Below are 15280 nucleotides of genomic sequence, written 5' to 3'. Positions count from 1 at the left end.
GCTACGCCACTGCTGTCACCCACTTCTCATGGTTTGGATCTTTGTACCTGCCCATCTCTCCGTAGTAGTTCTGTGCCTCTGTTCCCTTCTTTCTTTCTTTTACATGCGTCTCTTAGCTGGGAGAAAGATAAAGTCAGGGACTTGCATCTAAATGGGACCACAAATACCGGTATTTTAAAGCTTTGGGCTTAGTGGGGATGGGGCTCCTTTGGGGTTCAGCTTCAGGCAGCGAAATGTCTTGGACAAGCACCGACCCTGTTTTATTCCTTTTTGGCCACATTCGTGCCATACTTTTAAAGCACTGTGTTGCCACGTTAAACAGTCATGGCTTTCCCCAGAGAATTCTGGGAACTGTAGTTTATCAAGAGTGGTTAGAAGACTCCCTCAGCTACAGTTCCCAGAATTCCCTGGGAAGAGGGATGGACTGTTAAACCACTCTGGGAAGGGAACTGGGGTTTTCCTATCAATTCTCAATGTCCTTGACAAATGTCAGCTCCCAGAATTCCACAGAGGATGCCACAACTATTTAAAGTGGAATCCTAGTGCTTTTAAATATATGACATGAATGTGTCCTTGGCCTCCTCCATCGCTTTTTTTATCTTTCCCCTGTTTTCGGTTGAGCTAACATTCCCCCTAACTCATTCCCTCCATCTATCTCTGTTTTTAAAATAATAACTGCGGGTTTTGCCTGGGGCTCCACTCACAAGTCTTGCTTCCAGTATTATATCAATGACTACAAGGGCTAAATATGTTATTAAAGTGGAACTTTAGGCATAAAGAACACCACATGCTTAAAATGCACGATGAAATCGCAAGAAGTGGAAAGTCTGGAGAACAGCCCCACTTCACGGACCTGGCAGCATATAGTGGCTTTCTTTCCCCTTTATTTATTTTTAAAAACTGTTTATACTGTGCAACAGAGTCTCATACTGGAAATGTCACATCCTTAATTTCTTTCTCCCTCTCTTTTGGAAAGGGGTGCACTCTGCTGTCATGTATTTTTACTGTTACCTTTACTTTAAAGAAGATGAACAGTTCAGTATCTTGTCTATTGTGTGTGTGTGATAGAAAAGTCGTCTCTCTTGAGAGTGTCGTGTTATTTTCAGTAGCGCCACATTTTAGATGGTGTTTTTGTCCTGGATGTTTCGAAAGCTCGGTAGCTTCTCTTCTAACTGATTTGGTGGGTCCTTTCCTCTTGTCATTGCTATAGGGTGGGGGAGAGAAGCATTGTACACGTTTTCCTGTTCTGAATTTTTATTATGGTTATTATAGTTATCTATTTATTTATTTATAAAGAACGATAAGAACAACACTTTCCGATTAAGAGCGTTCGGATTTTTCCCTTGCAGTTGCTGCAGGCAAGCTCAAGAGGGTGCTGTGGCCAGAACAATACCTAGGTACAAACTGGACCAATACAGTGGTACCTCGGGTTAAGTACTTAATTCGTTCTGGAGGTCCGTTCTTAACCTGAAACTCTTCTTAACCTGAAGCACCACTTTAGCTAATGGGGCCTCCTGCTGCTGCCGCGCCGCCAGAGCACGATTTCTGTTCTCATCCTGAAGCAAAGTTCTTAACCTGAAGCACTATTCCTGGGTTAGCGGAGTCTGTAACCTGAAGCGTCTGTAACCCGAGGTACCACTGTACAGAGGTTTAGATTCCAATACAGTGGAACCTCGGTTTTCGAACATAATCCATAATTCCAGAATACTGTTTGACTTCCAAAACATTTGAAAACTGAAAGAGGAAGCCTCAGTTCAATAGGGAAACTCAAAACGGAAGCCACTTCCGATGTTCGGGTTCCGAAGAAACGTTTGAAAACCGGAGCATTTACTTCTGGGTTTTCGTTGTTCAGCAGCTGAAATGTTCGAAAATGGAGCCGTTCAAGAACCGAGGTTTGACTGTACCTATTTTACTTTATTTTATTTCAAAGCATTACTACAGCTCTTGCTTGCAAAAGCAAACAAGCCTCAAAGCAGTTAACGAAAAGATAAAAACAAGAAAACCAGGGGGGAAATACGACACTTTAAAAGATACAAAACATTAAAATGCTAAAGCAGATGAAACTTCACGTCACCTATGAGCTATGGCAGCTACCCTGCCACCCTAGTTCTGGTGTTAGTGTTCAAGTTATTGCTGTGCTGCGAACCCCTTGGTTTTGGTTTTTTAGCAGGTCGCCAAGGAGAACTTTGAAGGAAAGCTTCACATCTGAGGTGGCCAAGGGGTTGTAACTCTTACTCTCCTGTCGCACTCCTGAGGAGATGAGCGCCGCAACCCCAGAGTCGTTTGCGACTGGACTTAACTGTCAGGGGTCCTTTACCTTTACCTTTTTAAACATCGCAATATATCAATATGATATCTGAAATAAGGATGCCTTTGTGTTGCATTGGCTGGCTTCACAGTTTTCCCCACATTGTGACTTTTGCACAGTGCAGACACATACACACCATGATTTGCGATATATCGCCAGGTCAAAAATTATGACACTGATATGACGATATGGACTGGTTTTGGACTATAGAGTGTTACCTTGGTTCCCGAACTTCATTCGTTCCAGGAGTCCGTTCGACTCCGGAAAACGTTCGAAAACCAAGGTGCGGCTTCCGATTGGCTGCAGGAGCTTCCTGCACTCAAGCGGAAGCCGTGTCAGTCAGACGTGAAGCATCATCACGACACGTTTCTCCCTGGAATGGCAGTGTTTCACCACCTCAGCAGTGTCAGGCGCCGGTCACGGTGCCCTCTTGGCATCTGGCCTAATGTAGTTGGTGACAAGCTTATTGCTGTTGCCACAGTGCAGTCCAAAGAGCAAAACATCGCTGGCTGTGAAGCCAGGAAGGAAAGGACTCCAGGCGAAATCAGGGTGTGGCGGACCCAGACAGTGTGCCAGGAATTCCATGTGGCTGAAAACACAGGAAACGATGACCTATTTATCGACACCCTACATTTTCCCCTGACAGAGACTCAAAGCGGCTTACAGTCAAATTAAGAAGTGCTGAAACCACACACAGAGAGAATCATTAAAAAAAATATAATAGAATTGTTATGCGTATGCATAATGTATATGCAGGGATTTTTTTCAGCCAGAACTGAGCTCCTGTCCCAGGTGGGTGCCATTGCCATTCTAAGAGCTGCTGCACCTCTTTTCCTAGAAAAATAGCATTGGAAACACAAGCACCAATCTTACTGAGTTTGAGAAATAAGTACACAAATTTTAAAAATAGGAAAGGATTGGTGTGTGTAACACTGAAGGAAATGGACCGACACAGCAGAAGTTTTAATATCAGAACAGACATGGAAGTTCATATTTATACAGAAGTTCAAATGTACCATATTATGTAATGTTGTGACATTAGTAGTGCGGACGGTATATTTCACAGAATTGCAATGCCTTTGCTTTTCCAAAGAGGCGCTGCAGCCCCCAAATAAGACACACATTTGCGTAAAATTTGCATTTGCTAGTTCATACAAAGTTACCGTATTTCAAAAAGTGAAAATCCAGACGCAAAAGTTGCTGAGCTTTGTTTGGCAAAGTTTGTGGCTGGTTTTTCCCCATTTTATTTCTGGTGGAATAAAGGCGAAAGTGGTGCTGTTGGCTACAGTGGTTGCTGCAGCAGACAGTGCACCCTGGTGGTATGCAAGAGATTTGGTTTCCTTTGCATTTTAATGCAAACCAACCAAGCTGGCTCTTCCCCGAAACTATTCTTCAATCGAAATCCATCTTCTTCAGAAACTGCACTTCCTTGAATGAGCAATACAGCTCTCCGACACAAGAGTACATATACAAAAAGGCATCTTACAGGGGAAAGTATTTGCGAAAATGCATGAATTAGTGAAAGCAGCATACCGAAATGAGTTATCTTAGGGGAAATCACGCCCATCAGTAGGTGCACTGCTTTATGGTAGGTGAGAGCCATGTTTATATTATGTGCTCACATGCAACGAAATGTGGGAAGAGCAACCTATGGAAGAATGGCTTCTTACCATGAAACAAAGGACTGAAACTCCCCCAAACTTAGAAGATTCTGATAGATCGGACCAAAATTCAGCTTTGTGTTCCCGCTAGACATGGCCTGAGAGCCCCGCTTTCAGAACATGGAGAACATGGAGACAAGAGCTCTAGTAAAATGAGAGGGTTTTTTAATGCTAGGAAGCAGGCTTGGTCTCAACAACAGGGTGCCAAAGCAGGAGTCAGAGGAATAATACAACAACAACAACAACAACAACAACAACAACAACAACAACAACAACAACAACGAGATGGCAGTGGCTGGGCAAGAGGATAGGATAGGATTCAACTGGACTGTAAACTCCAGCCCCTGAAACTAAAAAACACACGTGCTCTCATTTTAACACTTCAATCTATATGCCTGAGATATTTGGAATTAATCTGGGTCCGGCCCTGCTGTTAGGCAGAGTGAGGAGGATGCCTCGCGTGAAGGATGCTTACGGGCAGCAGAGGGCAGCAGCGAGCAAGTTGTTGGAGGACCTGCTGCCACTGCAGATGGAAAATTCAGGAACCAATCTGGTTGGCTTCTTTATCAAATTCAGACTGCCGGGGGTGGGGCAGAGGCAGGGGGAGAGATGATAACCTCATTAAATAAACTGCCCTTTTAAAGAAGCCCATCTCTCTAGCGGTGTAACTGCCCAAGGATAAAGCATGAACACTGCCAAACATTTACCAGCTTGGGGGAAGACTTGGACCTCAATGGAATCACTTAGCTGTGATTCCCTTGTTGCAGAGGGTTGGACTAGATGACCACTCGGGCCCCTTCCAACTCTACAGTTCAGTGATTCCATGAGAACAGGTGTGAGGAAGCTTAGGCCCTCCAGATGTTGCAAGCATGGCCAGTGGCCTGGGAGATGTCGTTCAGCAACATCTGGAAGGCTTAAACCTTCCCCTTCCCTGCAATAGACAATAAGAACGTTACCTTTGCCTCTCTTTCTAAAAATCTGTTTCTACCTCTCCAACTGTTTGTCTGGCGTCGGTGGCTGTCCTGGTTGTTTTTTATGTTTACACTTTCCTCACTTTCCCTTTTCTTCGTGCTGTTTTATACTCCTAATTAATAGGAGAAAGAAGTAGCTGCTTTTGAGAACCCAGGATGCTGTTGTAACTTATTTTCTTCTCCCTGGTGCACGTTGTGCCCCTGTAGCCACTACTGAAACGGACCCCTTTTGTTACACATTCCTGTCGACTTTTATTAAATTTCAAAGAAAGAACACACAAAATTCGAAGCTCTTGTCTTCTTGTGTCTTCTTCCGGCTTCTCGGGCTGAAACTCGTTGCATTTTGGGGAAATTTGGAACACCGGGATTTTCTGTGCTTGTTAGCAAGACAGAGCTTGCATGATAGCAACTCGTCCGATTGCCCCACTCTTGAGAAATGCAGGTGATGGGCAATGTTCAAGCTTTACTCAAGAGTAGACCCATTGGGATTTAAGAACACTGCAAAGGGTCCCAGTGGGTTTCACTTGGGCCCGTGCTTTCCAGGCCTGGGCTTGAGTGGTTTTGGCCTTGCTGTTTTCCTCGGGAAAAGGTATTCTTTAGCAATAAATTGGAGCAAACATCTATCTGGAGAAAATCTGGCTGAGGTTTGCTCCAGTTCAGTGGTAAATATTGGGTTTCCCTGGGGGAAAGGGGCAGGGTAAGGGCAAGTCTGGATGAGCCAGATGTCTAGGGTTGCCATATGTCCGGTTACCATCTTTTGCGGCAATTTCCCCAAAAAAACTTTTCTCCAAAAAGCTCAACTTTTTGTGTCCAGATTTTTACAGCTTGAAATATGGGGAACCCTACACAAGTCAGGCCCATGTACTGCTGGTGAATTAGGACCTCACTAACTGCCCACATACAGGACGCGGGTGGCGCTGTGGGTTAAACCACAGAGCCTAGGACTTGCAGATCAGAAGGTCGGCGGTTTGAATCGCCGCGACGGGGTGAGCTCCTGTTGCTCGGTCCCTGCTCCTGCAAGTATATAAATAGGTACTGCTCCGGTGGGAAGGTAAAACGGCGTTTCCGTGCGCTGCTCTGGTTTGCTAGAAGCGGCTTAGTCATGACCTGGAAGCTGTACGCCGGCTCCCTCAGCCGATAAAGCGAGATGAGCGCCGCAACCCCAGAGTCAGCCACGACTGGACCTAGGTCAGGGGTCCCCTTTACCTAACTGCCCACAGACGCCGGGTGTTGGTGCCAAGCCTGCCTTCAATTTATGAGCTTTAAAACCTTGCATTGCGAAGATTTTGGTTTGTCTTCAAATGTAAGTCCGCAGAGCACTTCAGTCAGTCGTGAAGCACCGTCGCGACACTTTTCTCCCAGGAATGGCAGTGTTTCACCACCTCAGCAGTGTCAGGCGCCGGTCACGGTGCCCTCTTGGCATCTGGCCTGATGTAGTTGGTGACAAGCTTGTTGCCATCGCCACAGTGCAGTCCAAAGAGCAAAACATCGCTGGCTGTCAAGCCAGGAAGGTAAGAACTCCAAGCGAAATCAGGGTGTGACAGAGCCAGACAGTGTGCCAGGAATTCAATGCGGCTGAAAACACAGGAGATGATGACCTATTTATCGACACCCCACCTTTTTCCCTGACAGAAACTCAAAGCGGCTTACGGTCAAATTAAGAAGTGCTGAAACCACACACACAGAGAGAATCATTTTAAAAAATTCAATAGAATTGTTATGCTTATGTATAACCTATATGCAAGGCTTTTTTTCAGCCGGAGCTGAGCTCCTGTCTCAGGTGGGTCCCATCGCCATTCTAAGAGCTGCTGCACCTCTTTTCCTGGAAAAATAGCATTGGAAACACAAGGACCAATCTTACCGAGTTTGAGAAATAAGTACACGAATTTTAAAAATAGGAAAGGATTTGTGTGTGTAACACTGAAGGAAATGGACCGACACAGCAGAAGTTTTAATATCAGAACAGACATGGAAGTTCATATTTATACAGAAGTTCAAGTGTACCATATTATGTATTATGTAATGTTGTGACATTAGTTCTGCAGACTGTATATTTCACAGAAGTTCAATGCCATTGCTTTTCAAAAGAAGCGCTGCAGCCCCCAAATAAGACACAGATTTGCGTAAAATTTGCATTTGCTAATTTATATAGGGTTGGCATTGTTACTTCTGAGCAGTGCTTTTTTTCTTCTAAAAAGAATATTTAGGGGTACTCTCATTTTCAAAAAGTGAAAATCCGGACACAAAAGTTTTTTGGCAAAATCTCCAAGAAAATTGAAGCTTTTGAGCTATTTTTCAACACTCCTGACATTGCCAAATCCCAGTAATGTCTGAAAAATCCCGGGTGTATGGCAACCCTAAATTTATAGTAATCGAGGAACAAGAACAGGAGAAGGCTATTTGCTTAATCACTGTGGAAAACTGTGTGTTGGATTCCAGTCATTTCATTTCCTTTATTTTAGTTCTGTGCTGGTTTTCACTCAACATGAGTCAAAAAGCAGCTTACATACAATAAATAATAACATGGCAGAACATCGCAATTACAACATAAATCAATCATAAGCCTTAGGGTCTTATCCAGCAGGGCTAGATCTGGAAGCCAAAGTGTGTGTGTGTGTGTGTGTGTGTGTGTGTGTGTGAGAGAGAGAGAGAGAGAGAGAGAGAGAGAGAGAGAGAGAGAGAGAGATTTGTACTGATTCCTTACCTACAAGTGACCGTAGCATTGCTTTGGAAATCACAAGCAAGGTGATATGCTGGATAACATTTCAGATGAACACAACCATAACAAGAACCAGGGGAAGGAGTGAGGAGACGTTTCAAAGAATTGGTTTCAGTCAGTCCCTGGGAATCCACTAATATGCAAGAAATGAATGTGTGCAGATCTTCTGCTTGGAAATCCCACACGAGAAACACTTTCTCAATCTCAGACCTGCCCCGTTTAAGATTTCTGGGCGCCTTGCATGACGGGCATTGATACAATGTTTAGGGGGTACAGTGGTACCTTGGGTTACAAACGCTTCAGGTTACAAACTCCGCTAATCCGGAAGTAGTTGCTCTGGGTTGCGAATTTTGCCCCAGAATGAGAACAGAAATCGCGCACCTGTGACAGCGGGAGGTCCCATTAGCGAAAGCACACCTCAGGTTAAGAACAGTTTCGGGTTAAGAACGGGCCTCTGGAACGAATTAATTTCGTAACCCGAGTATTCTCATTTTGACTCAAGAAAACCACCATGTTATAGTTCAAATCGGGGGAAATAAATACAGTAAATGGACAAAAGCACAAAGGTTCACAAAATGTTTAGGGGTATGTGTTCCCCCTGCGTCCCCCCCAGAAAAAAGCACTGCTTCTGAGCAACATACTCACTGGTGCTGCGAAAGGGAGGTTGCTATGAGGTGGATTTCATAGAACCTTATAAACGAAGTGAAAGAGCCATATATTCTCCTGGAGGAGTTCTTGCAGAGGGTATGCCTACAAGCCAGGGTAGTATAGTGATGGACTAGGATCCAGGAGACCCGGGTCCACATCCCCACTTGGCTAAGAAACCCACTTGGGGGGCCTTGGGCCAGTCACTGTCTCTCCAGCCTCATCTCAGCCTCGTTTTGTTCTCCCAATAACCTTGTTATGTTGTTTAGGCTGAGGGGAGGTGGGTGAGCTGGAGGGAGAACCACGTTTGCCTTCTTGAGGTCCATGGAGGAAAGGTCAATAAATAAACAAACAGACATACCAGAGAACATCCCCCATATACGGTATTTTTCGCTCTATAAGACGCACCAGACCACAAGAAGCTCCTGCAGCCAATCAGAAGCCGATCCTTGGTTTTTAGAACGTTTTCAGATGTCAAACGGACTTCTGGAATGGATTCCGTCCGAGAGCCAAAGTACAACTGTTTTGGTCAGTCACATAACCCTTTGACCTGTAAATCCCAGGAACCAAATTTCAGAAGTGTGTAGTGCAGGCAGCTCTCTGTCTGAGTCCAAGAATGTAAATAAGATGAGATACCGATGAAAGACAGATGGTTTATAAGAATGATGGAGAAATGGGCAGAAATGACAAGGTTAGCAGCCAAAATTTGAGATAAAAAATGAAGGAACGTTTTTGGAGGAATGGAAGTATTTCATAGCATATCTAAAGAAACAGTGTTATGAAAACACGAACAGGATTTGAAATACGAGTAACAGCTTAGAAATAGTCAGATGAATAATTTAGGATGATAATTATAAAGATAATAAGCAGCACAAGGGAAAACATAGAACATCATAGAAGGGTGGATGAGAAGTCACAAGGAGACTCCAAGGTCTAGGGGGAAATGTGCAAAATTTGAAAATTCAATAAATATTTTTTTAAAAACAACAACAACAGGGAGGTTTCCTCAGCTGACGAGAGAATTAAAAGGAGGGGGGGGGACTGTGGCTGAGGTTTGTAGCTTAGAATTAAGACCCTTGTGGGGGCAATAAGTATGGAGACACTTTCTTCTGTATTTGATGAACCAAGGAAGGTGCTTCTTCAACACATAACCGCCCTGAGACTTCCGGGTATAGGGCTGTGTATAAGTTCAATAAATAATAATAACAACACTAATAATACACTTACTAGCCTGATAATAACTGATAAGCATGGAGTAAGTCCCACAAGATGTGAAGGTGGCCACAAGCTCTGAGAGATTTTTAACAGGGGTTAGGCAAAGTAATAATAAAGCACAGATCTGTCAACAACTATTTGGCATAATACCTAATGGAACCTTCATGAGACAGTATATCTGTGAATACCAAATGTTCGTGGAAGGGAAAGGCCATCATCTATATTCCCAGCTTTTGTGCTTCATAAGGACACCTTGCAGACTGGGAAGGGAATGCGAGCCTGGATCGATCCACCCATTATTATTATTTTTATGGTCTTCTCACAGTTCTGGTTGTAATAGCAGCAGAAACACGGCGCTCTTTAGCTGTCATCTTACGGTTATGTATGCAGGAGGCTCGGAGATATCCAGAGCTATGTTGTCATAAGCAGGCGGCTGTCCCTCAGGAGTTGGGTAGCAGGGTAGCTTCCAAGCAACCTGGAGAGAATGATAGGAACGGTGCCAATGTCAAAACACGAAGAATTCAGGGGAGGGGGCTCTTAAACACACACATCTACCCTACCCAACCATCGGGAATGAAAGGGGAAGGAGATTTTCTCCAGGGTGGAAAGAAGGTTGTGTGGTGACTTCCCGACCCCCCCAGGTGGAAATAATGACACAATTATTAAGGTTGGTGGGTTAAAAAATGGTCACAACTTTATTGATTACCGGCGATGAGCGGTATTGGCTTAGGCATTGGACCTAACCGACTACATCTGACTCCAGCCTGTCTGCTTGAAGTCCGGGAAGGGTTAAGCACCAGTCGGGGGAGTCCTGCTGATGCACATCAACTAGGAACTCCCCCAGGGTCACGATAGGGGGCGTGCCTTAGGCCCTAACTTCCTAGGCTTCAGTCAGGTCAACGCCCCCCTGAATCCTTTAATGGACTACCCTTCAATATGTGGGGCAGGTGATGGCACTACCTCCTCTCTTTCCATCTACAGAACTATACCAATGCCTAACCGCCAATACCCAGAAAGTTGTGACGATTTGCTACGAGGTAGGCGAAAACCAAGTGGCTGGTGCCAATTTGCCAAGTGAAAAAAATCCTACCACGTGCCCCCAACGGCGACCAACCAAAGTCAAAGAAAGCAAACCTTAGAGGGCAGGAGGGTGGGGAAACCGGAGCAGCTGGTGGGCGGACAGAGAAGGAGATCCCCCACCTGTGCCCTGCCTTTAAGGGCCAGGCCACACCCCCAGACCAACCCGATTGGCCAGCTAGGGGGTGACGCAGCTGGGAATCCCCCAGTCGTGCAGGGGCTGGCCTCCCACCCCCTGGGCACGTGGAGGGGCCGTGAAGCCCACAACCCCACCTCCTCCTTAAGGCAGATGTGGCTTTCTCAGAAGACAACGGCCATCTGCAAAAAGTGAGTTCCAGCCAGGAGGGACTCAGTGGACGAACACCGTGCTTTGCCTGCAGAAAGCCTCAGGCTCCATCTCTGGTGCCTCCATGTAAATGAAGGCGGCCGATGGTGGGAAAGGTCCCTGCCTGAGGCCACAGGGAACTGTTGCCTGTCAGTGCAGGCTATACTAGATTGACAAATGTTGTGAAGCTCCCCATCACAAAGCGGTGGAACTCCCTCTTCAACACCGCTATGAAGCTCACCGGAAGCAGGCTAGCTGTCATCATTGCAGGAATACCTGCCGTATCTCACGAGCAGAAGAAAAAGTCACATGAGATGGTTACCTCACTGTAGGGAGGAGGATCCATGCTCTCTTGCTGTGGAGGAGCTGTGGGCACAGGTGGGGCAAAGGCAGGTGGCAAGGTGGGCATGTGTATTGCCACTTCTTCCCCGTCGGTCTCCTCCGGGTCTTTGCAAATTGCACAGCAACACTTAAAAAGCACCGTCAGGCAGCCCACGCCCACGCCAATCCCAATGACCGTGACAAGACCTCTGCATGGAGACAAAGGAGAGGCATAGCATAAGTCTAGCTCCTGGATCTACCAAACCCCATCAAGGAAACGTTTTATCTTTTTAAAAAAGTTAAAGGGACTCCTGACCATTAGGTCCAGTCGCGGACGACTCTGGGGTTGCAGCACTCATCTCGCTTTACTTGCTGAGGGAGCCGGCGTACAGCTTCCGGGTCATGTGGCCAGCAGGACTAAGCCGCTTCTGGCGAACCAGAGCAGCGCATGGAAATGCCGTTTACCTTCCCACCGGAGCGGTGCCTATTTATCTACTTGCACTTTGACTTGCTTTCGAACTGCTAGGTTGGCAGGAGCAGGGACCGAGCAACGGGAGCTCACCCCGTCACAGGGATTCAAACCGCCAACCTTCTGATCGGCAAGCCCTAGGCTCTGTGGTTTAACCCACAGCGCCACCCGCGCCCTTATCTTTTACCATGCTGCTAATACAGAATATCTGAAACCCACCACCAAGAAGACATTCCTTCTGTAGGCTGCATTCTGCTCCAGGGCATTGTTTTTCTCTCAGCCCCCCCCCCTCCCCGCAAGTTGAGCATACAAATATGCATTGTATCAGGAATAAAATGCTTTTCCCCCGCCCAAAGAAAATGTGCATAGCAATGGAAGTTTAGACTACTGCAATGCGCTCTCTGTGGGGCTTCCCTCAAGCTTGATCTGGAAGCAGCAGAGAGGGCGGAATGTGGCAGCACAATTGCTGAGAGGAATGAGACCCTTTCAGTGTACAATACTCGTGATTTTTAATGTTTTTAAGGAAGGCTTAAGGAATTGTTATATAATGCAGACGGGCACATGACCAGGGCTGGATTTAGGTTTGATGAGGCCCTAAGCTACTGAAGGTAATGGGGCCCTTTATATGTCCAGCTGTCCTTTGTCAACAACAAATTGTCGCTTTTTTGTTTGTTGAACATATGCTGTATGGTAATTTTTGGACCTAATAGGTATCTAGAGCCATTTGCACATAACAAAATACTTATTTTATCAAAGTAATTAATGAACTGAAATACAATTAAGAAGAAGTATATTAATAGTGAAATAATTATTAAGCTCTGACTTAGAATGATTTTTTAATCATAACAAACTTAATAATGCAAACACGTTGGCATTTGGCAATAACAAAAGTTCCTTTAGAAACGCAGTTTACAAAGACTCATAATCTAGTCTCTAGAAACTTGCTATAACATGAAATAATAATAGGTGTAAATATATGATGCAAACTACTAATAATTATAAATAGCAGAATGTAGGCACCCTATATATAGAAATGAGCAAACCAGTGATATTTTAGGGAACAGACTGGCAGACGGGACCCATTACATATTTTTTTCTTTAATTTTTTTTTGGGGGGGGCCCAAGAGAGTGAGGCCCTAAACTATAACTTGTTTAGCTTATATGTAAATCCGGCACTGGGTGTGTCTTCGGGAGAGGGGGTGTGGCTGGGAAGGGGGCATAGCCTAGACCACATTTGGTTCCCGACCCCTGGGAGCACACAAACGCAATCCTCCAGTCCATCGATCTGATAATGGACTAGTCTCAAGACTGGTGTGATCAGGGACAAACCAAAGTCTTCTCCTGCCAATTCACAAGCAGTGATTCCCCCACCTAATCCACTCTCCAGGGAGGGGGTCCCACACTCGCTCCATACGTACATGGACCAGCCAGGCATTCTCCATTCAATGCAGGTGCAGTAGCTGCCCATACACCTTGAAGAAGGAGAGAGGCAAAGGTTTAGAAAAACAAAAGCTATTATTATTATTATTATTATTATTATTATTATTATTATTATTATTAATATTATTATTATTATTTATGTTTAATATACCACCCTTTATCAAAAGATCCCAGGGCGGTGTACCCCATTAAAACCACATTGTAGAACATTAGTAATAAATAATAATAAAACAGAAAAAGGCCGCTCTCGCTTTGCCCACCACTCCTCCCTACCAGCTGCTCCTGGATTTTCCCTAACTTTGTGGGTAGAGGCTGCATCTCAGTGGCACAACATGTGTTTTGCATGCAAGTTTCTAGGCTCAAACTTTGCATGCAAGTTTCTAGCTCTCAGCCGCGAGAGCTGGGGAAGGAAACCCTGGAGAGGGTCTGGATTTCTTCTCAAGCCTAGTTTTTTTGGCCATGCCAATTGTTTTTGCTTGGGTTTTCCTCACCTCCACCCCTGTTGTCTTAAAGGTAAAGGGACCCCTCACCATTAGGTCCAGTCGTGACCGACTCTGGGGTTGCGGCGCTCATCTCGCTTTATTGGCCGAGGGAGCCGGTGTACAGCTTCCGGGTCATGTGGCCAGCATGACTAAGCCGCTTCTGGTGAACCAGAGCAGCGCACAGAAATGCTGCTTACCTTCCCACCGGAGCGGTACCTATTTATCTACTTGCACTTTGACGTGCTTTTGAACTGCTAGGTTGGCAGGAGCAGGGACCGAGCAACGGGAGCTCACCCCGTCGCGGGGATTCGAACCGCCGACCTTCTGATCGGCAAGCCCTAGGCTCTGTGGTTTAACCCAGAGCTCCATCCGCGTTGCACCAATTTCTACCCAATTTTTTTATCTACCCAATTTTCCCACGCCCAGGTTGGACGCTCGTCCATTTAAGGTCTGAGCCAGTCCTTCTAGCATATTCAGTACAGGAGAACAGGCCAGAGGAAGAAGCTGGAGCTGTAACTTACGAGTAATCCAAACAGTCTCCTTCTCCTTTGAACGTCGAAACCTAGAAAGAGAACGAATCTGGAAGTGAACGACTGGAAAGGAATATGTCTTTATTTAAAGTGCATTTATTTATTTAGTTTATATCCCACCCTTCCTTCAGCGAGATATTTTTATCTTGATCTTCACCAAAAAAAAAAAGTTGCCAGTGAAGGTTGTGGACCAATTATTTAAAAAACCAAGTTCCCTACCTTGAGCTAAAAGACACAACACGAAAGGAGGAGGGTTGGGGACGGAGGAGGAAAAAGCAAATTTGGGCACTACCGTATTTTTTTCGTGTATAAGGTGCCCCCACGTATAAGACGACTCCTATTTTTTTTAACCCAAAATTAAGAAATTAAGTTGTTTAGCTTTGGGTGGGGGTGGGGGAGGTCACTTCCGTCAATCGCTCACCTGCCTGCCCGCCACTGCCGATCTCTTGCCACAGCCACTGCCGATTGCACACCTCACCGCAGCCGCCAATTATCTGCCTACTCACCTCCACCAACAGCCCACCTGCCCACTTTTCACAGCTGCCAATCGCCTGCCCAATTGCTGCAGCCACATCCAATCACCAGCAGGCCTTGCCGCAGCCACCAATCAACCGCCCAATCACCGCTGCCAATCTTCTGATGCTGCTGCCACTAATCGCACGTCCCCCCTCTGCATTCACTATCCTTGTGTGAGACAACGCCCAATTTTTGCCTAACCTTTTTTTTAGCAAAAAGCATCGTCTTATACACAGAAAAATACGGTAGTTTCCAAAGTTGTGAAGTTCTTATAATCAGCTGGTCTCGCAGCAAATCCACTTCTGCTTCCCTTGTCTTCCTCTAATGATGGAATATTAATGGAAAATATGTTGCTTTTCTATCCATCTGCTTGATAAACACACCTTTAGTTGGCAAGCAAGGAAGAAATGAGGCCGAGTGACAAAATATTTGCTTACAAATTTCTCACCTAGGGTCAATGTGCATGCTCAGAAGCCACTCCTGGTTTATTCCAAAGAGGAACTGGAAGTCTTGGTGTGATTGCCTGCCATACTGCAAGAAGCTTAGGGGACCATGGGACCAAGAGTTCAGGGATGCTTTGTGCACCAAACAGTCTCGGTGA

The 15280-nt window shown here is 45.5% G+C and overlaps 2 protein-coding genes across 2 annotated transcripts in view; one reads left to right on the top strand and one right to left on the bottom strand.

Moving 5' to 3' along the window:
• MPP2 (MAGUK p55 scaffold protein 2) overlaps positions 1–15280 on the top strand; it is a 131840-nt gene that overhangs the window by 75845 nt on the left and 40715 nt on the right. The gene's annotated exons all lie outside the window — the stretch shown is intronic.
• The window catches only part of TMEM92 (transmembrane protein 92), a 58734-nt gene continuing 50827 nt past the window's right edge, over positions 7374–15280 (bottom strand). Inside the window, exons 3-6 of the mRNA XM_083470358.1 lie at positions 14155–14195; positions 13130–13183; positions 11244–11451; positions 7374–9994 (exon numbers count right to left, since the gene is read on the bottom strand). Coding sequence (XP_083326484.1) covers positions 9887–9994; positions 11244–11451; positions 13130–13183; positions 14155–14195 — 411 coding nt within the window. The 3' untranslated portion in view covers positions 7374–9886. The remainder of the gene's footprint in view (positions 9995–11243; positions 11452–13129; positions 13184–14154; positions 14196–15280) is intronic.

Source organism: Podarcis liolepis, assembly GCF_965112155.1.
Source record: "Podarcis liolepis genome assembly, chromosome: 13".
NCBI classification, from domain to species: Eukaryota; Metazoa; Chordata; class Lepidosauria; order Squamata; family Lacertidae; genus Podarcis; species Podarcis liolepis.
Note: the sequence above shows the minus strand (reverse complement) of the source record. Positions and strands in the feature narration are given on the sequence as shown.